This window comes from Lutra lutra, chromosome 8 (genome assembly GCF_902655055.1).
Source record: "Lutra lutra chromosome 8, mLutLut1.2, whole genome shotgun sequence".
Classification (NCBI taxonomy): Eukaryota; Metazoa; Chordata; class Mammalia; order Carnivora; family Mustelidae; genus Lutra; species Lutra lutra.
This window is the reverse complement of record NC_062285.1, coordinates 123,200,564-123,222,004: the sequence shown is the minus strand read 5'-3', so window position 1 is coordinate 123,222,004 and position 21,441 is coordinate 123,200,564. Positions and strand designations below refer to the sequence as shown.

At 36.3% G+C, this 21,441-nt stretch overlaps 2 protein-coding genes across 13 annotated transcripts in view; one reads left to right on the top strand and one right to left on the bottom strand.

Moving 5' to 3' along the window:
* The window catches only part of ANKS1B (ankyrin repeat and sterile alpha motif domain containing 1B), a 1,143,054-nt gene that overhangs the window by 89,465 nt on the left and 1,032,148 nt on the right, over nt 1-21,441 (top strand). The window lies entirely within an intron of this gene.
* Nucleotides 21,227-21,340, bottom strand: LOC125106672 (dolichyl-diphosphooligosaccharide--protein glycosyltransferase subunit 4-like). Its single transcript, XM_047741089.1, has one exon. It carries the CDS (start codon nt 21,338-21,340, stop codon nt 21,227-21,229), a length of 114 nt encoding a protein of 37 aa, XP_047597045.1.

The window sequence follows — 21,441 nt, the reverse complement described above, 5'->3', positions numbered from 1 at the left end:
AGTTCTATTTTCAACATTTTGAGGAACCTCCATGCTGTTTTCCAGAGTGGTTGCACCAGCTTGCATTCCCACCAACAGTGTAGGAGGGTTCCCCTTTCTCCGCATCCTCGCCAGCATCTGTCATTTCCTGACTTGTTCATTTTAGCCATTCTGACTGGTGTGAGGTGATATCTCATGGTGGTTTTGATTTGTATTCCCCTGATGCCGAGTGATATGGAGCACTTTTTCATGTGTCTGTTGGCCATCTGGATGTCTTCTTTGCAGAAATGTCTGTTCATGTCCTCTGCCCATTTCTTGATTGGATTATTTGTTCTTTGGGTGTTGAGTTTGCTAAGTTCTTTATAGATTTTGGACACTAGCCCTTTATCTGATATGTCATTTGCAAATATCTTCTCCCATTCTGTCAGTTGTCTTTTGGTTTTGTTCACTGTTTCCTTTGCTGTGCAAAAGCTTTTGATCTTGATAAAATCCCAAAAGTTCATTTTTGCCCTTGCTTCCCTTGCCTTTGGGGATGTTCCTAGGAAGATGTTGCTGTGGCTGAGGTCGAAGAGGTTGCTGCCTGTGTTCTCCTCGAGGATTTTGATGGATTCCTTTCTCACATTGAGATCCTTCATCCATTTTGAGTCTATTTTCGTGTGTGGTGTAAGGAAATGATCCAATTTCATTTTTCTGCATGTGGCTGTCCAATTTTCCCAACACCATTTATTGAAGAGGCTGTCTTTGTTCCATTGGACATTCTTTCCTGCTTTGTCGAAGATGAGTTGACCATAGAGTTGAGGGTCTATTTCTGGGCTCTCTATTCTTAAATAGGCTCCATGACCAGATGCAGAGCTCTATCTCATGACCCTGATATCATGACCTAGGCCGAAATCAAGAGTAGGACACTCAACTGACCGAACTACCCAGATGCCCCTGTTTTTTCAGTTTTAAATTCATAATAAGAGACTTAACAGTTTCAAAGGGCAGAAAAAGTACTTTTGCCCCTTACCAGAAACCCCTTAAATCAATAAATAGGGGTGCCGGGTGGCTCAGTGGGTTAAGCCTCTGCCTTTAGCTCAGGTCATGATCTTGGGGTCCTGGGATGGAGTCCCATTTCGGGCTCCCTGCTCAGCGGGGAGCCTGCTTCCCCCCCCCCACTCTGCCTGTCTCTCTGCCTACTTGTGATCTCTGTCTGTCAAATAAATAAAATATTTTAAATAATCAATAAATAAAAACAACAGATGCACACATTCCATCTTCCATAAAACTAGGTATCTCTAATCTCATCTGAGTATAGGGAAATATGAAAAACAAGGAAGAATTGTATATAACTTAGTAGTGAGAATGTCAAATCTAACTATTTGCAGAGAACATACCAATGATAGGCAAACTGATTCATCCTCCAGAATCTGAGAAAGGGTCAGGAACCAAAGGTGCTACTAGGTATTACAGAAGGTGGTGTGAGATTGTGGGGGAGAGATAAGGTGGGATGCAAAAAGGATTGTTCAAAATTAATATTTCCAGATGCTATTTATTATTGCTTCCCCATTTCTGGAGCATTTTACCTAATCTATGAGAACTGAACTTGAGAGATGACAAAGAGGAGGGTAGATTGAGAATTAAGTGAAAGTCTGCATATAAGTGACACTACTAGTTCCCTTCCTATGCTTTAGGTCTGAAGTATTAGCCACAAAGCTTACAACCACCTTTTTATTCTCACACCTCCTTAGGAGATTGGAATATCCTTCTCTGAAATAACATACTCCAGAGAAAGTCTCTATAGATAATGACTTGTGGACTTTCCTGACCAAAAGAAAAACCAGTTGGTCTGATTGTAATACAGTGACTCTTACCACTCATTCAAGATTTGTCCACATACACACAGCTTCCATTTACCTTTTTTTATTACCTTAGATATGAACATGGGACCAATTACCAACAGTCACTGAGGACAGACTCCACCAGAAAGAAAGAGACCAAAACAAAGAAATAGAAAAAGCTCAGAAGAAAAGAAGATGGTTAGGAAAAAGTAGAAGACTTCAAGCAAATATAATCAATACCTTAAGCAAGATGAGGAGATTTGGTACCCATAAAATAATGTAATGCTGTGAAAAAGAATAAAAGATCGCAAACTGTTGGGACTTCATCAAAATAAAAAGCTTCTGCACAGCAAAGGAAACAATCAACAAAACTAAAAGGCAGCCTATGGAATGGGAGAAGATATTTGCAAATGACCTATCCAATAAAGGGTTAGTATCCAAAATATATAAAGAACTTACAAAACTCGGCACCCCCAAAATGAATAATCCAATTAAAAAATGGGCAGAAGACATGAATGGATGTTTTTCCGAAAAGAATACATACAGATGGCCAACAGATACATGAAAAGATGCTCAACATTACTGATGATCAGGAAAATGCGAATCAAAGCTACCACAAGGTATCACCCTGACATGTAACAGAATGCTAAAATCAATAGCACAAGAAACAACAGGTGTTGGTGAGGATGTGGAGAAAGGGGAACACTCTTACACTGTTGGTGGGAATGCAAACTGGTACAGCCTCTCTGGAAAACAGGATGGAGATTCCTCAAAAAGTGAAAAATAGAGTTACCTACAATCTAATATTTCCACTACTGTGTATTTACCCAAAGAATACAAAAATACTAGTTGGAAGTGATACATACACTCCAATGTTTATAGCAACATTATCTACAACAGCCAAATTCTGGAAACAGCCCAAGTGTTTATGAATGGATAAAGAAGGTGTGCTGTGTACACACACACACACACACACACACATACATATATACCTAATGGAATATTACTCAACCATAAAAAAGAATGAAATCTTGCCATTTGCAACAACATTGTTGGAGCTAGAGAGTATTATGCTAAGTGAATTAAGTCAGAGAAAGACAAATACCATATGATTTCACTCATATGTGGAATTTAAGAAACAAAAGAGCAAAGGGGAAAAAAGAGAAAGGCAAACCAAGAAGCAGACTCTTAATTCTAGAGAACAAACCAATGGTTCCCAGTGGGGAGGGTGTGGAGGGTGGTAAAACAGGTGATGGGGATTAAGCAGTGCACTTGTTGTGATGAGCACCAGGTGTTGTATGAAAGTGTTGAAGCACTATATTGTACCCCTGAAACTAATATAACACTGTATGTTAACCAACTGGAATTTAAATACAATCTTTGAAAAAATGAAAGCAACAAAGAATACCCTAAGAAATAAGATATTCAATAGAAGAGTTAACTGGAGATGAGGAAGTCTCCCAGAAAATTGAATTAGGAGATAATGAGAAGCGAAATAGGAGAAAGAAGATACAGCCAATTGATATCACAGACTTAACATCTGACTTTTAGAAGTTCCCAAGAAAAAGAACAGAGAAACAAAGAGGAGGGAATTTTCAAATAAATTAAAAAAAATTGCCAGGACTGAAAATGTGTTTCAAATTTAAAGAGATTTGCAGGTGTGCCCAGCACAAAGGGATTTTAAAAAGGCCTACACTGAAACATATTGTGATGTAATTTTCATACTCTAGCTTCGCTCCCTCAACCCATTTTAATCTCCTTTTACCCTTGCATTTCTTCATTTAAGAGGTTGGAAAGATCAAAACTTGCCTTTGCCAAACAGCTATGGCCAAATGTGATAAAGTGCTAGCCTATAAAATGTAAGTAGACCCTGAATTGCACTACTGGGTATTTACCCCAAAGATACAGAGGTAGTGAGAAGAAGGGCCATCTGTACCCCAATGTTCATAACAGCAATGACCACAATTGCCAAACTGTGGAAAGAGCCAAGATGCCTTTCAACAGACAAATGGATAAAGAAGATATGGTCCATATATACAATGGAATTTTACGCCTCCATCAGGAAGGATGAATACCCATCTTTTGTATCAACATGAATGGGACTGGAGGAGATTATGCTGAGTGAAATAAGTCAAGCAGAGAGTCAATTGTCATATGGTTTCACTTACTTGTGAAGCATCAGGATTAACATGGAGGATATTAGGAGAAAGAAAGGAAAAGTGAACTGGGGGAAATTGGAGGGTTTTGTAGGGTGGAGGGGCTTGGTGGTATAGGTGAGGCTGATGGTGGGTATGAGGGAGTGCAAGTATTGCATGGAGCATTGGGTGTGGTGCATAAACAATGAATCTTGGAGCACTGAAAAAAAAAGCTGTGGATTGGTTAAAAAAAAAATAAAAAAAAAATAAAATGTAAGTAGAAGTCTGAAGGATTTCCGTGGAAACTTGTTCTTTGATATAAGCTTTACCTCTTTTGATAGCTGGAACTATAGTAGTCATTTTTTGACCCTAAGAATTATGGAGGTCTTAGCGCAGATATGCTTAAACTGCTGCTTTAATGATACCCATAACTACCCACCTCTGGATTTCTTGTCATGTTAGGGGGTGGGAGGATTCCCTGTTTGGCTACCTACTGTATGTTGCATTTTCTTTTACCTGAAACTAAATACAATCCTGACTCATATACTTACAGAGGACCTCCCCTCCACCCCTGCAAAAAAAGAATATCACATATGAAGTTTAGGAATAAGAATGGCATCAGATTTCTCAAAAACAACATTAGAAATTGGAAGATAATAAATAATGACTGAAAAATTCAGATTTTAGAAGGAAAATAATTTTCAATCTTGAATTTTCTATTTGGCCAAAATATTAGGTGTGAATGACAGAGATATTCAACATTTTAAAATATTTCCTTACTGTGTACTCTTTCTCAGAAATTTAGTGGAATGTGGGCTCCACCAAAGTAAGGGTATAAACCAAGGAATAGGAAAAGTATAGGATCAATCTAGAAGCATGAGCTTTAATAGAAGGAGGCAAAAGGAATTCCTAGGATAGCCCAGAGGGCCAGTGCAGATTGGAACAGGGACAGAAGATTTCTAGGGGGCCTAACCACAGAAAAAAACATTATCCGATAGACCTGACTTTAAGAACAATTGTCTTTAGAATGTCTTTGGAACTATTAGAATGTGGGAGAAGATTTACCCAGAGACTGGAAAAGAATGATAAAGTGCATGCAAATCAACTTTAGAAAAATCAAGAGGTATTACTGAAAGGAAATATAATCATAGTATAATGTCTTAATCAGTAAGCAGTATTTACTTAGACATTATACGAACCATTGTGGATATAGCCCCAAATTATGTTTCAACCACACTGGAAGTCTGTGGTTGGGGAAATGAAGTGGAGATAAAGGGAAAGTCCTCATATCATGCTGGATACCAAAATACCAGTATATATATACATGATTTAGAACCATGGAGTTAAATGCCAGAAGCAGCAGTTGAATGAATGTAATAACTTCTGGGAATGGGAGAGCTTTGATGGTTGGGTGACCAGGAGAGTTGTTGCCACAGGAATGTTGTGTTTTAAATCTTTCAACACTGTTTAACTATATGCATGTATTACTTTGACAAAAATAATTAAGAAAAAGCTCAGATGTAGAGGAACTCTGATTATATATATATATATATATTTAAATTTTAAGACTTTATTTATTTATTTGACACAGAGACTGCGAGAGAGGGAACATAAGCAGGGGGAGTGGGAGAGGGAGAGAGGGAGAGATGCAGGCTGCCCGCTAAGCAGGGAGCCTGATGCAGGAAGGCCTTGATATCAGGACCTTGAGATCAAGACCTGAGCTGAAGGCAGACACTTAATGACTGAGCCACCCAAGTACCTGATTTTTTAAAAGATTTTATTTATATTTGTCAGAGAGAGAGAGAGGAGTATATGCACAAGCAGGGGGGAAAAGCAGGCAGAGGGAGAAGCAGACTCTCTGCTGAGCAAGGAGCCCAGTGCGGGACTGGATCCTAGGACCCTCGGATCATGACCTGAGCTGAAGGCAGATGCTAAAGTGACTGAGCCACCCAGGGGTCCCTGATATTTTTATACTTAGAATTCCTGAACATGTAGTGATCTTTAACACTGGCATTGCTTTGCATATTTTCTTTACACTTTCTGAAATGCTGCTGTGCCTTGTCCTCCTGGAAAAATCTTATTCATTTCACATGATTTGGCTTAAGTGAAGCCATCCATGATCTCACAAAGTTAGGATTTCCTTCTTTGTGCTACCGAATTTTGTGCTAACTTGTTTTATATCATTTATCTTTTGGTGATTATTTGCTTGTCTGCTTATATTCCTTCCAGGAAGGTCATCTGTTTCAGGGGTAGGGCGGGCTGTTTTTAATTTTTGCCCCCCCCCCCCCCCCCCGCTGCACTTAGCATAATGCCTAATCATTGTAGATGCTCAGTAAAATTTGAATGAAGTCATCTATCTAGGATACAGAGTTAGGAAACCTGTGTTGAGGTCTAGCTTTGTTTCTCCCTTTGCCCCTCACCTTGATCAAAGCACTTGACTTATTATTGCCTTAGGTTCCTCTTGGAAAAACTGGATGTAATGAGCTTCAAGGTCTCTGAGAACTTGAAAATCTGTGATTCTTTTTTATTAATAGCCCTAACACTGCAATTTAAAATCCATATGTAATAAAACTGTTTCCTACATTTTATTTCCTAGCTCTTACTGCAATTTGTAATTGTATCTTCACTGTTTTGTTTTTTTTTTTTAATTTAAATCTATTCTTGAAGACTGTAAGCTTTCAGAAGACAAGGATTTGGCTGTCCTGTTCAGCATTGTTTGCTAGTGTTTCTTAGAACTACATGGAGACACACAGTAAGCCTTTGCTGAATAAATACATCCCGATGGAAATTTTATGGATGCTCCAAAGATCCAGTTGTTCTTTCAGACATTTTAGAAAAATATCTTTAATTCAAAATCCAATAACCGAAATTTGCATATGGTTCTTATCATTGATGTAATATCACTTCTCTCTGCATACTTGGAATGGTTTTCCATTTCCTGTGTATTCAATGTTATTTCCCTCCTTTAATTACTTCATCAAAATGTCTGTCTTTCATGAGTCCTTTCTGAGTTAATCTCTTCTTCCAAGTCTCAGCAACTTAGTGAGTGAAAGCTGTGGTTATATAAGAATTTTTTTTTGTGTGTGAGTTAAACTGTAAATAATTTGGGGCAGAGTTTTTGTGGCTTGATAAAACACTCTTATGTTTTAATGAGTCAAATCTAAGTGATTCAAATCTACAAGCTGGATTTCCCTTGAATACATGCAAATAAAAAAAGTCAAGGACTTGGCAAAGTTTATTTTAGATTTTGCCAAATCTGACATTTTGAAATGCAGTTTAAAAGTTTAAACAAGGGGCACCTGGGTGGCTCAGTGGGTTAAAGCCTCTGCCTTCAGCTCAGGTCATGATCCTGGGGTCCTGGGATAGAGTCCTGCATCAGGCTCTCTGCTCAGCAGGGAGCCTGCTTCCTCCTCTCTCTCTGCCTGCCTCTCTGCCTACTTGAGATCTCTGTCTGTCAAATAAATAAATAAAATCTTAAAAAAAAAAAGTTTAACCAAATCCCAAACATGACTGTATTTATTCCTTTCTGGCTGTAAGTTGCAAATTGCCAAGAAACTAAATGAAAGTGTTTTTCTAAACCATTAGATATCTTCTAAATAATCTGCAGCCTTTAATAGTAGTCTTTTATCCCCCTGAGTGTATGTCCAAATTAAGGAATATTCATTTTCATTATTCCAACTTTGTGCAACAACTTTAAGTCACTTATTTATTTACACCAGCTCCTCTCTCTCTCCTTCCTTATGTCTTCCTCTTTCAATGCCAGGAATGGCTAAGTGATTTAGATTATAGGCTGATTCAAGGGAATATGAAGAAGGGATATATGTAATTCTGAGTACCTACTGTGTGTTTCAAAGTAGATTCATGTCAGACACTTGCTATGTACTCAGCATTTTTTCAATTGCTTTAATACTGTAATATGTCTTATTTTTCCTGTTTTACTGAAATAGAAATTGACACTCTTTGAGGAATAAGAAATTTGTCCAGTTATAAAACTCAAGGTTAGAGTGGTACTTGAAACCAGTATATATCTTTTCTCATCTCTGGTTTGCTTTCTTATTTTATTAATGTTGTCTTTGATGAGTAGAAATTATTACTTTTAACTAGTTCAGAGTATCAATATTTTTCTTTGTGCCTAGTGCTTTTTTTTTTTTAATAGATTTTATTGATTTATTTGAGAGAGAGAGAGCAAGTAAGAGAGAGCATGAGAGGGGAGAAGGTCAGAGGGAACAGTAGACTCCCCATGGAGCTGGGAACCTGATGCGGGGACTTGATCCTGGGACTCCAGATCATGACCTGAGCTGAAAGCAGTGGCTTAACCAACTGAGCCACCCAGGCGCCCCGTGGTTAGTGCTTTTTGTGTCCAATTTAAAACTTTTTACCTGCATCAAGTTCATGAGATATTTCTTTATGTTACCTACTAGAAGTTTTTTATCATGTATGTTAGTTACCACACAATACATCATTAGTTTTTGATGTAGTGTTCCAAGATTCATTGTTTACATATAACACCAAATTCCAGTTAGTTAGCATACAGTGAACTATTTGTTTCAGGTGTAAAAGTTTAGTGATTCAGCACTTATATAAATACTCAGTGCTCATTATAAGTCCCCTCCTCAATCCCTATCACCTATTTAACCCATCCCCCTCCAGTAACCTTCAGTTTGTTCTCTATAGTTAAGAGTTCTGTTTCTTCATTTGCTTCTTTTTTTCCCCCATGTGGCTTATATATACAATGGAATATCTCTCATTCATAAAAAAGAATGGAATCTTGAGATTTGCAATGACATGGATGGAGCTAGAAAGTATTATGTTAAGCAGTTTATTTTATTTTATTTTGTTACTGATAATGATTTTATTTATTTATTTTGACAGAGACAGAACACAAACAGGGGAAGAGGCAGGCAGAGGGAGAGGGAGCAGTTGCCTAAGCTGGGAGCCTAATGTGGGGCTTGATCCCAGGACTCTAGGCTCATGACCTGAGCTGAAGGCAGACACTTAACTGACTGAACCACCCAGGCTCCACCTCCCCCTTTAAAAAAGATTTTATTTATTTGACACACAGAGAGAGAATCACACTATTTTAATTACTGTTACCTAGATGTCTGATGGTGTACCTTTTCCCTTCTCTTCAAAACTTTTTACTATTTTAATTTTAGAATTAGCTTCTCAGTTTCTACAAAACTATTGAGATTTTTATTGAAATTGCATTGACTCTATAGAATAGTATTGGGAAATTGACATATTATCAGTATTTACTCCATGAGGATGGTATATTTCTCCATTTATTTAGGTATCCTTACAAATTTTTTTCTTACAAATTTTTTTCTAGCTTTATTAAGATATGATTGACAAATAAAAATAGTATATTTTTAGGTTGTACCTATGAATTTTTTAAGATGGATATGTGATGACAATATACATATACATAAATATTTAAAATAATCTCTGTAGAGATTTTACTCCTCATTCATTTGTTTTGTTACTAATTATTTTATATTTTTGATATTATTAATAGTACTATTTAAAAACTTCTGTGTCTATATATTTTTCTGCTGCCAGTTGCTTTTTTATTTTGACTTCAAATCCAATGATCTTGCTGTATTTCCTTATTAATTCTAATAATTTATGTTCCTTTGGATTTTCTACATGATAGTAGCAGTTTTATTTCTTCCTTTTCATCGCTTATATCTTTTATTTCCTTTTCTTGCCTATTGCATTGGCTATGACTTCCAGTAGATTATTGAAGAGCAGTGGTGTTAGTGGCATCTTTATTTGGTTTCCAGTCTCAAGAAGAAAGTTTTCATTGTTTCATAATTAAGTACAATGATTGCTGTAGAATTTAATTTTTATTTATTTTCAGAGTATAATGCATACATGAGGTATGTATATAATATTTGTATAGCACAGTTCTTGTAAACTGAACACATTTGTGTCATAAGCACTCAGATCAACAAATCAGCCCTCCTGGAGCTCTTTTACTTATTTGCATTCACTATTCCCAAAGGATTACCACTCTTCTGACTTCTAAATGCCTTAAGTTTTTTATTTTTTTATTTTTTTTTTTTTAAGATTTTATTTATTTATTTGACAGAGAGAGATCACAAGTAGATGGAGAGGCAGGCAGAGAGAGAGAGAGAGGGAAGCAGGCTCCCTGCTGAGCAGAGAGCCCGATGCGGGCCTCGATCCCAGGACCCTGAGATCATGACCTGAGCCGAAGGCAGCGGCTTAACCCACTGAGCCACCCAGGCGCCCTGCCTTAAGTTTTTTAAATAGGAACTCTATAATCAGCCTAAGACAGTTCCGTTTTATTGCAAGTTTGCTAGTTTAATTTTTTTTTTATCATGAATTGGTGTCGAATTTTATAGAAAGCTTTTCCTGCATCTTTTGAGATGATCATATAATTTTCCTTTCTCATGCTGTTCCAGTAGTAAATTACATTATGTTATAGAATAGACTGAACTTGATCATCCCTTTGATATTTGTAGGATTTGATTTCCTGATGCTTCATTTAGGAGTTTTACATTCATATTCCTGGGTAAGATTTGCCTTTGATTTTGCTTTCTTGAGATATCCTTATACAGTTTTGGTGTTGTCATCCTGGCATTCAAAAACATGTTTGGAAGTGTTTCCTATTTTTCTTTTCTTTGAAAGAGTTACATGTACTACTGGAGTTATTTCTTTCTTAAGAATTTGGCAGAATTAAGAGATTTATGTCAAAAGTTGTCTCTAGGATGGGTTAGAATGGGGGAAGATATGGAGATCTGTTGGCATTTATTCTAATTCCGATATAAGGTGACAATGGCTTTGACTAGGTTGGTGGCATGGGAAGAGAAAGGACAAATAATAGCAGTGTTGACCTTTTGACTCATACAGCATTTTATAGCTCATATATTGCTTTTATTTGAGTTTTACAATGATGTTGGTAAGTAGAAGATTTAAAAAAAGGAGGAGTTGAAGAGAACTGTAAGGTTTGGCTTTTAAGTTACTGAGAGATTACTGGTGCCACTGACTTAAGTAGTGATGTCAGGTTCCTTCTTTTTTCTTCTCTTGTTGAAGAAGAACTATAGAACATATGTGTTTATTATCTTCTTCCTTGAACCACTTTGAATGAAAGAAGAAATAGAAAAACAGAAAGTAAATCAGTGGTGATGCTGGAAATCAGGAAGAATGGCCTGAGAAAACCGTAATTCCCTTATCTATAAAATGATAGGCTTAGATTAAGTGATTGCTTTTTTTTTTGATTTCTAAACTTCTGTTGATTATATAGGCTAACTTACAAATTCACATCTTCTTATGATAATTTGTTTCATAGAAGAGACCTGTGAGAGCAAGTACTAGAATTACACCTTTGACAATTAATTTTCTGACAAATTGCTCTTTTTTTTTTTTTAAGCAATTTACTTTTAACACAATACTACATTTTTAGGAAAAGACATTGGAATAAGGGGCAATGGTGTTGAAAATGTTAAGAAAAAAATTGACATTTAAGCCAGAATGTGAGCCACATAAATTACTTTACTGCTTGGGATAGCAAATAAGCAAACAAATCAATGTAGCTAATCTTAATGCAATAAATCTTTACTCAAATATGAAGAAAATTGAGTAATGGGGAAATATGGCAGAGAACAAAGTTAATTCTGACAAAAGTGAGGAAAAGTACATAAGTGAAAAAAAAAAGCTGCACTAAGTTCTAATTTTTTTTTAAAGATTTTATTTATTTATTTGACAGAGAGAGATATCACAAGTAGGCAGAGAGGCAGGCAGAGAGAGAGAGGAGGAAGCAGGCTCCCTGCTGAGCAGGGAGCCCGATGCAGGGCTCCATCCCAGAACCCTGGGATCATGACCTGAGCCGAAGGCAGAGGCTTTAACCCACTGAGCCACCCAGGTGCCCCTAATTTCTAATGTTTGATAAGCATATGCTTGTACTTCTGTAATAGGGCCATAAGAAACTATCCTAGTAAAGGGTAGTTTCCTCTAAAGTATTTGTATTTTTCAGTTGGGAAGACTAGGCACAAAGGTGGTTTCAGTTCCACATCAGGGATTCTTAGGTTGCCAGCAGGAAAAACCAACTCTAGCTAAGGAAGCAGAAAAGGACTCTATTAGGAAGTTACTGGGTGGTTCACAGAATTAAAGAAAGGGCTCAAGACCAGGTTTGGGGTAGCATTAGGTGTCAGAAAAACAATATGGAGGTTCCTCAGGACTTTAAAAACAGAGCTATCCTATGACCCAGAAATTGCACTACTGGGTATTTACCCCAGAGATACAGATTTAGTGAAAAGAAAGGGCACATGCACCCAATATTCATAGCAGCAATGTCCAAATTAGCCAGACTGTGAAAGGAACCGAGATGTCCTTCAACAGATAATGGATAAAGAAGATATGGTTCATATTTACAATGGAATATTATTCAACCATCAGAAAGGATGAATATATATCATTTTCATCAACATGGATGGAACTGGAGGGTATTATGCTAAGTGAAACGAGTCAAGCAGAGAAAAACAATTATCATATGGTTTCACTTATATGTGAAACATAAGGAATGTGTAGAGTACAATAGAGGAAAGGAGGGATAACTGAATGGGAAGAAATCAGGGAGACAAACCATTTGAGACTCTTGATTCTGGGAAACAAACTGAGGGTTGCAAAAAGGGAGGTGGATGGGGGGATGAGGTAACTGGGCGACAGGCATTAAAGAGGGCACGTGGTGTGATGAATCATTGGACATTATATCAAAAACTAATGATCTAGTATATGTTGGCTAATAGAATTTAATTAAAACAAAATAAACAGGGTTTCCTTGTCCTGTCAGAGCTCCAGTTCTGCGACATGATCTTTCCATCCTTAAGCCATTCTAACATTAGATCTAAATTTTGGAGGCCATCTCCTTAACAGAACTTCTATTATTCGTCATCCCTGTTTAAGAGGAAGACACGGTATATTGATTTATGGTCCCAACAAGAATGAATATAATAGAGAAGAGGGAGTTCTCTGAAATGAAGTGGAGTGTTGTTACCAAAAGAAGGAAGAAATGAATTACAGGCATCCAGCTCCCCACAAATATTTACTGTGTAGTCCAGGTTGAGGCATAGGTCTAAGTAAAAGAACTCCTAATTTAGATGGAATAAAGACCAAAAAACTTCACAAAACCCCAAACCTCCTTTTTTGGATGGCTATTAAGCTAGGTTCTGCCTGCCTAATTTTCCAGCTTCTATTAAGTAGGTGATTCATAAGTTTGCTTTATGTCAAGTCCCTTTTCCTCAGCTTCTTACTTTCCTTCAGAAGTATAGTTACATGTAAACAGATTTCCAGGACCTGTGACTTGTAGCTCTCACTTGGCTGCTAAGCATTCACAGCTGCCAAGATTCCCCAACTACTCTTTTCCACACTGTCTAGGAGGTCTTGGCACTGACCATTTCTGGAACTAAGACCAAGACTGCAGGACTTCTTCAAACACTTTATAAATAACCCAGTTTTACACCTGAGGTCATTTTCCATATACAGACTTGAATAAAGGGCAGTTAGGAGTCTAGGAGGCCAGTCTATAAAGTTTGCTAAAATATCACTGGAGTGGAATAGAAGCATAACACTAGTTAGCTCAATTTTCTGTAATGTGACAAAATCTAAATTGTCCCCTCTCACACTCAATTAGATAGTATCTTGGAGTAGAAAAATTATTACAGTTGGGCAGTGCTCTTCCACCATGAGCTAAGCTTTGAATCTTATAGGTTTGAAAAGGAAACCAAATTATTTGCCTAAGACACTCATATATGTATATGGTTCTGTTAGTTTCTCACACTAATTTCTCATTAACACTGATGTTGCTTGCCTTAAATTGTTTGGGGATGCAGTGTGATGGTGTGGGAGAGTGGAAAGATCACTAGGCAAAGGGTCAAGAGGCGTAAGCTGTGGGCTCAGCCTTAGTTATCTCTACAAATTACAAATTCAGAAGAGAAGAGGAAATCTATAGTTGCTCTCTGTAGTAGCTTAGGATATAGGCAGGTTAGAGCTAACTTATTAGTGTTTTGAGTACATTCTGTTTTGGGAAGTAATGATGGTATGTAAGGATGGAGACTTTGCTATATGCAAGACACTGTCTTGGCTTTTAAAATATATCATATAAATCGCCTGGCAACTCTCCAAGATAGATCATGTTATTCTCATTTCACAGGTTAGGAAGCTGTCCATGGCTTAAGAAATTGCCCAAAGTCATATGGCCAGTAATTGCAAAATCTAAATTGAAACCCAGTTCTATCCAACTCCAAAGCCCATGCTCCTTCTTTCTTTAAGAATTTTAGAATTGTATAAGATCTGTTATCCATCTTTGTATGCTGCTTCCTCCTTAGTATCTATCAAAGAGTAAGCTAGGAGGGAAGATTAGTGAATGTGAACAAAGGCACAAGATATGAATGCTCAGGTATACTCCACTTAATAATACATAGTTCAGTGGTTTGAACAAGGAGTATGTGAAAGACAGTGTGATATCCTTTTGAAAGTTAGGTTGAGGTAGAATCATGAAATCCTTGGTTATTAGGTCAAAGGATTGTTAATATTTTCAACAGTCATTGGGAAATGCAATTTTTACCCAAATGGAAAAAATTAAGGGGTAGAACTATTTTTTTCCCCCCAGCATCAGGAAAAAAAAGAGTTCAGGTTTGGGGGATGTTCAGATAAAGGTTCTAAGGAGCTCATTGGCAGGGCCTGGAAATATATGATTGGGCTTTGGAGAGGGATCAAGGATTGATTAAATTTGAGAGGTACCCACACAGAAAATCAGCAAAAAGAAAAAAAAAATCACTATCTGGAGGTTAGTCCATATAGGAATGAATGAATAAATGGTACAACCCACATGGAAATATTAGTTCCTAACAAGGTTTGCCTTTCCATTCCTTGTGACATCTGAGTGTAGGGATGGAGAATTCTGTAGCATACTGCTCTTTCCATCTGGTCTAGGAATACTGGGTGAGCTCTCTAAGCTAAGAGAGATAAATCAGTTTTTCTTATGTCGTCTTTTCCACCTTTACATTTTCTCTTTTTCACTCCATTTCTCTCCTACAGGATTCTATTTCTCCACACTTACTGCTGCAGTAAAAATGTTTGGTGGCGTGGTATAAAAAAAAAAAATAGAATGGACTGTAGCACTTGGATGTTGAGTGGGAAGGTGAAAAGTGCATGAGGTTAATTTCTTATTCTGTATTGAAGATTAAGGATATCCCTAAACTTGAATATCCCTAAACTTTATATCTTTGATAACTGAATAGCATTCATAGTATTTAGCTATATTAAGCAAGACATATGGACAAGCTAGACTACTTAGCATTATGGAAAATATGAGACAATCTTTAGGACGTATTTGCCACGGCAGAATACTAGAACCCTTGTTCAGGTGACTGTTAGATAAAAATAAAAATATTTTGTAGCATATGAACTGGGGTCATTAGCTGTCTTAAGTCTACCTTTGTGCTTTTTCTTACTGTTGCTATTATATAAATAACACAGATGTTTTGCTTTAAATCTACTGTAGGAAACAGTCTAGTGCTGATTTTAACTATGGAGAGCCTCTCATGTTTTTCCACTCTGAAAAGCACTCTGTGCTTTTTTTTTTTTTTTAATATCCTTTTACAAATACAATCCTGAACTGCTTTGTTTCCTCTTTTTATGCATAAGAGTATGCTCATTGGAAGCATATTGTGTGTGACGATTGTCCCTTGTTCAATTTTGTGCACTGATGGTGAGCAGAAAATCTTTTTAGCTTCCTTCTTTGGAAAAATGATTTCTATAACACCACTCCAAAAATTCAGTGTTAACAGTAAAATTACTTCTAGAGCTATTACAATGAAGAATAAGAGAAAAACCCATGTTAAAAATGAATAATGCATTTATTTTAATCTTTGGCTTCTCTCCTCCACCAGCTTCTTATTTGGCTACTAAAAAGGATTCAGTTAAATTCCCCAAAAGTGTTAATTTTTTTTTTTTCTGGAGCTGTTCCAGTAACATGTCAAAAAAATTTTGAAAACGTACACTCACTTATGTATAACAGCTTTGGAATACATAATAGGATATATTAGTATGCTTTTAAAACAATCACGAGTAGAGCATGAAGAATATAAAAAAGAAGGTGTAAGCTCTTTATTGTTGTTAGTGATTAAACCAAAATTGTTTGCATGTGAACAGATTTAATTGTTTACAAAATCTGCATAACACTATGGTTAACAGAATGAGATGATGGAGAGGGAGAAATAAGAGATTTTAGCCTGATTATGATTCATAGATGTTCATATAATAAATTACTTTTCCTAAATATAATCTGAAAGAAGAATAGCAATGAAAGCAATTAGGTACTTATAGACAACTAAAAATAGTTCTATTGATTCTGTATTATTAATTACAGGTTAATCTGAATCAGGAGGGTAATTAGACTTAGAAAACGAATAAGGTGTCCTTAGAATCTTGAGGAGGGTCAGTGACAGGGTAACTAGACACCTCTTTTTTTTTTTTTTTCATTTTTTTTTTAATAAACATATATTTTAATCCCCAGGGGTACAGGTCTGTGAATCGCCAGGTTTACACACTTCACAGCACTCACCATTGCACATACCTTCCCCAATGTCCATAATCCCACCCCCCCTCGAAACTCCCCTCCCTCCATCAACCCTCAGTTTGTTTTGTGAGATTAAGAGTCACTTATGGTTTGTCTCCCTCCCAATTCCATCTTGTTTCATTTACTCTTCTCCTACCCCCTTAACCCCCCATGTTGCATCTCCTTTCCCTCATATCAGGGAGATCATATGATAGTTGTCTTTCTCCGATTGACTTATTTCGCTAAGCATGATACCCTCTAGTTCCATCCATGTCGTCGCAAGTGGTAAGATTTCATTTCTTTTGATGGCTGCATAGTATTCCATTGTGTATATATATCACATCTTCTTTATCCATTCGTCTGTTGATGGACATCTAGGTTCTTTCCATAGTTTGGCTATTGTAGACATTGCTGCTATAAACATTTGGATGCACGTGCCCCTTCGGATCACTACGTTTGTATCTTTAGGGTAAATACCCAGCAGTGCAATTGCTGGGTCATAGGGGAGTTCTATTTTCAACATTTTGAGGAACCTCCATGCTGTTTTCCAGAGTGGTTGCACCAGCTTGCATTCCCACCAACAGTGTAGGAGGGTTCCCCTTTCTCTGCATCCTCGCCAGCATCTAGACACCTCTTTTTAAAGAAATTGCTCTTCTTAACGATTTGATTTATTCTACTAAGGATTTTTAAAAATATATTGATTTTCTTCCTTTATTTTAAGTGATTATGTGAAATATGAAGAGATCATTATCATCATTCTCTCTCTAAAATATTATTTGTCATTTTGCAATTTATAACTTAATATATCTGTTTCCACTTTCTCTTACAAATTTCTCTCTACACTGGTCAGATATGAATGGATCTTTGACAATGCATAGAGTTGTTTTGTTTATGGAATGTGCCTAATGATTGTGGAGGTCTGATTGTTCTATTAACCCCAGTCTCACACACTTTGGAAACCATTCTCCATGTGTCCTCCAGGGAGCTCTTTCTTTAACATATATATTTGATCATATTAGTAGACTACTTAAGATTCTTGAGAGACTTTCATGATCCCAGCCTTTGCACAGTCCTCCCTCTACTCTACCTGGAAAATAGTGTGGGGTTTTTTTTGTGTGTGTGTGTATGTGTGTGGTTTTTTTTTTTTTTTTTTTAATGAAGCCTTCTCCAGACTTTTACAGGCTGATTTATCCTGGTGTTTTTGGCCTTTGTGTCTTCATTGTAGAATTTCATCATAACACCTGTAACACTTTTTTTTTGATGTCCATGTTCGTGCTTCTCTTCTAAACTCAGAACTCCAAAGAGGGAGTCCAAGTAGTGTTTTCAGATTCCCAGTAAACATTAATCTTTGGGATTCAGGAACAAGAAATCATAATTCCTAGAAATTCTTAGGAATTCCTGGAAGCATAAGTTGTTCTTAAAGTACTTACAGCAAGCAGTCTTTATATGCTATATTCATTATTATGAATATCTAAAATTCATATACTATGTGAATAGTATATTCATATACTATGAATATGAAATACTAAGCTTAGTAGTATTTATAAAGAAGTGTAGCCTCCACTGAATATTTTAACACTAGAAAACACCAGTGAATAGTTAGTGGGTTTTTCAAATTATATAATATGCAGACTTCCCAGTAAAGCTTAATAGGCAATACAGAATCACATGGCAAATTGCTAATGTAAGGACTTATTTTGCTTCTAAAACTTGTTATTTCTTGAAATTCTACTCATGGGATTTATATAAAGTATCTTATGGCTATAAATATGTTAATATTTATTTTGTTTTCAAGAGTGATTCACTCTTAGCTCAAGTAGGGCCATGAACACACATTTAACTTGACAACAACTACAAATAAGATTGACCAATTAAATTGTGACCCTCTTTCTTCTATTTTTGCCTGCCCTGGTTCCTAGAAATGTTGATCTTAACCTTCTACTCCTTGTGTTGTGTCAGCACTTACTGTTCTGGTTGCCAGCTTGACATCTGTATGTTCTTTATGTCTCCATGTTGTTAAGCTTTAATTCTCACAGTAGAATTATAATACATTTTTTAGTTCTGATTTTCCTTATTTCTAGACTGATTTTTTGTTTTTGAGGGGAGATTTGGAATTCAAAAAATTATCAATTTTTTCTGAGATATGCTGGAAACTAATTCTTTTTTAAAAATTTTATTTATTTATTTGACAGAGATCACATGTAGGCAGAGAGACAGGCAGAGAGGGGGGGGGGAAGCAGGCTCCCTGCTGAGCTGAGGGCCTGATGCGGGGCTCTATCCCAGGACCCTGGTATCATGACCTGATCCGAAGGGAGAGGCTTTAACCCACTGAGCCACCCAGGCACCCCTGGAAACTAATTCTTATATGGAAACAGTCTCCAATGCCTCGTGTTTCAGACATTCAATTAAGTGTTTTGAGATATTTCCTAAGTGAATGTTCCTTTTTAGTCCTAAAGCATGTAAGATCGTATCTGGTGCTTAGAGATACTTAAGATACCTTAATAGTTGCATCTGTGGCCTTTTTGAATCAGTGTCATGATAAAGTAGGGCATCAGAGTAGATTTTGTATTGCCACCAGAAGTGCCAGGTTAGCTTACAGTATTTTGGCAGTTTGGGAACAGGTATCCTTTATTTAGCTAATATCTATGCGAAAACTTTTAAGATGGATACAACTCACCAGAAACTCCCTGTTATGTGCCTTTGTAGCACTATATAGCTATCTTTTATATTTTATAGTATTTCTATCTATGGTCATTAGTTAATGACTTGTCTGATGATTTGATTGATATTTGTATTCTTGACTAGACTAGGTTTCCTGAGGGCAGGGATTATTTCCCTTATATTCGTAGGTGTGATCCTAGAAGGTGCTAGTTAACCATAGTACATGCATGGAATAAGCATTTTATTAAGTATTTATTGTATGCATAAGTGAATGAAAGAAATAGCAATCTGAATGAAGCAGAGTAGTCTCAGAATGTGGGACTGAGAGGTTCTGAAGAACAATTTGAAAACCACTACTATGTTCTTTGACACAGGCTGCATAATTATGTCACATGGTCTTGCAAAAGGTTTTCTGTATGTAAGATTGGTAGTGAAATATTATTACTCTAACTGTATGCCTTTTACCCCATTTTAGTAACATCTTTCATTATAAGAGATAGTGCATTATTAGTATTGTCATTGTTCCTATTATTTACTAACTTGTGACCTCTTTAGAAAGAGTGTTTCACCCCTCTCAAATTACTAAGTATTTTTGCCCAAATCACTCCCAAGGGTATCATAATACAAATGTTCTATATTCTAAGGATTAAAAAATTCTTTATTTAGATATTTAGTATCTCCTTCTTGATTAGTATAACTAGATTTGTGAAACGGAATAGACGGTATAGTAATACTTAGGTTGTTTTTACTTACGTCCTGATTTCATCTTGGTGATCATGTTTGGAGTAGGGTGAGGGTGGAAAACTTAATTTGGAAAAGTTGAACTGGAGGGGATTGGAGATTGGGGTATGTGGCAGAAGAGGCATCTAATCGTCTGAATAGTTATTTTAGATAAGAATTCTCTGAAATTGTTAAGACTTTCCTCAACTTGTTTTAATTCTTTTTAACATAGAAGACCATCTGTATTCTGATGATTTCTAGGTTTCAAATGGTAAGGATAAAAAAAGTAAAAAAGTTTAGTTCTACACAGGACTAGTTTCTGGAGCTGGAAAATATGGAGGTTGGAGAGCAGCTACTCAGAATATTTGGTTGTTGTCCTGGAAAACTAAAATTTATGCTTAGAGTGAAAATGTAGATGTCTTATTAGTACAGATTTTTATGGAAAGTCAGACAGAAAGGGGCTGGAAAGGAAGAGCATTTTATTGAATCTCTTGTATTCTTTAATTTTCAAAATACTAATTCTTGGATTTTTATCAGGTATCTTTTATTTCATTTATTTGTGGGGAACTTGGGCTAATGTTTATATTTGCAGTTTATATTTGCAGTTCTTATTGAACTAGCTAAGAAAAATTTTCCCCATATGTATTTACCAAAAACAAATAGAGCTATCATTTTCAACTCGATATTAACAGTCTTCACTGAAAAAGAGCAATCAAGCAAATTTAATCTATTCATACAAAATTAACTCTTTTCCTCGAGTCACTTAATGTAATTGTGGTATTTCTAGTTGAGATTGTAAAATGCTTTCAACTATTTTGTGGGGATTAAAAAGTAAGACAAAAAAAAGCTATTTTATATTTATAAAAACCTAACATTATTGATATATTTTGTGTATTGAAAATTTGAGTTAGATGATAGAGAATTTGGTTTACTTTGAAGTTGCACATTTAAAATAAAGGCTACAGTGAGAAGATGGGACTTTCAAGTTACTAAGGACTTAGGATAAATATTAGAGAAAAGAAAGAGTTCATAAAAATAATAACTCCAATGAATGGTCTCTTTTTAAAAAATCTATATTTTTATACAGGGGGGAGGGAATAGAAAAGAAACCCCCAATTCTGGGCCCTATTCAGTAACAGCTTCTTGTTTCATAGGGTTAAGGAAGACTTTGAGGAAATAGAAATTGTTTGGAAAAAAAAAACAAACCATAGGTATGGTTGCTTTGTATGTTGTGATGGGTAGAGTGAAGAAGGGAAATGTGAATGCCCCTCACACCCTCCATCTTACCTCAGACTAAGTCCTAGAACTCTGGAGTGAAGAAAGTGCTACTTTCATTCCTGCTTTTTGGGGTTGTTGATAGAAACGAAGTGATAGAAAATGACAAGCAGGAAGAGTGACATGTTCAGCATGTTGGTAAAGATGGTGAGCTGCACGTCTGTGACCATGTTCTGATGCAGTGTGTGCACTAGCTCCAATGAATGGACATTTTTGAAAAATAAACCAATTATTAAAAATACGATTAAAATAGTTTCAGAAGGCAGAAAAA

Excerpts from the sequence above, each read along its gene's own strand:
- LOC125106672 (XM_047741089.1), bottom strand. The coding sequence starts at position 21,340 with ATGGTCACAGACGTGCAGCTCACCATCTTTACCAACATGCTGAACATG.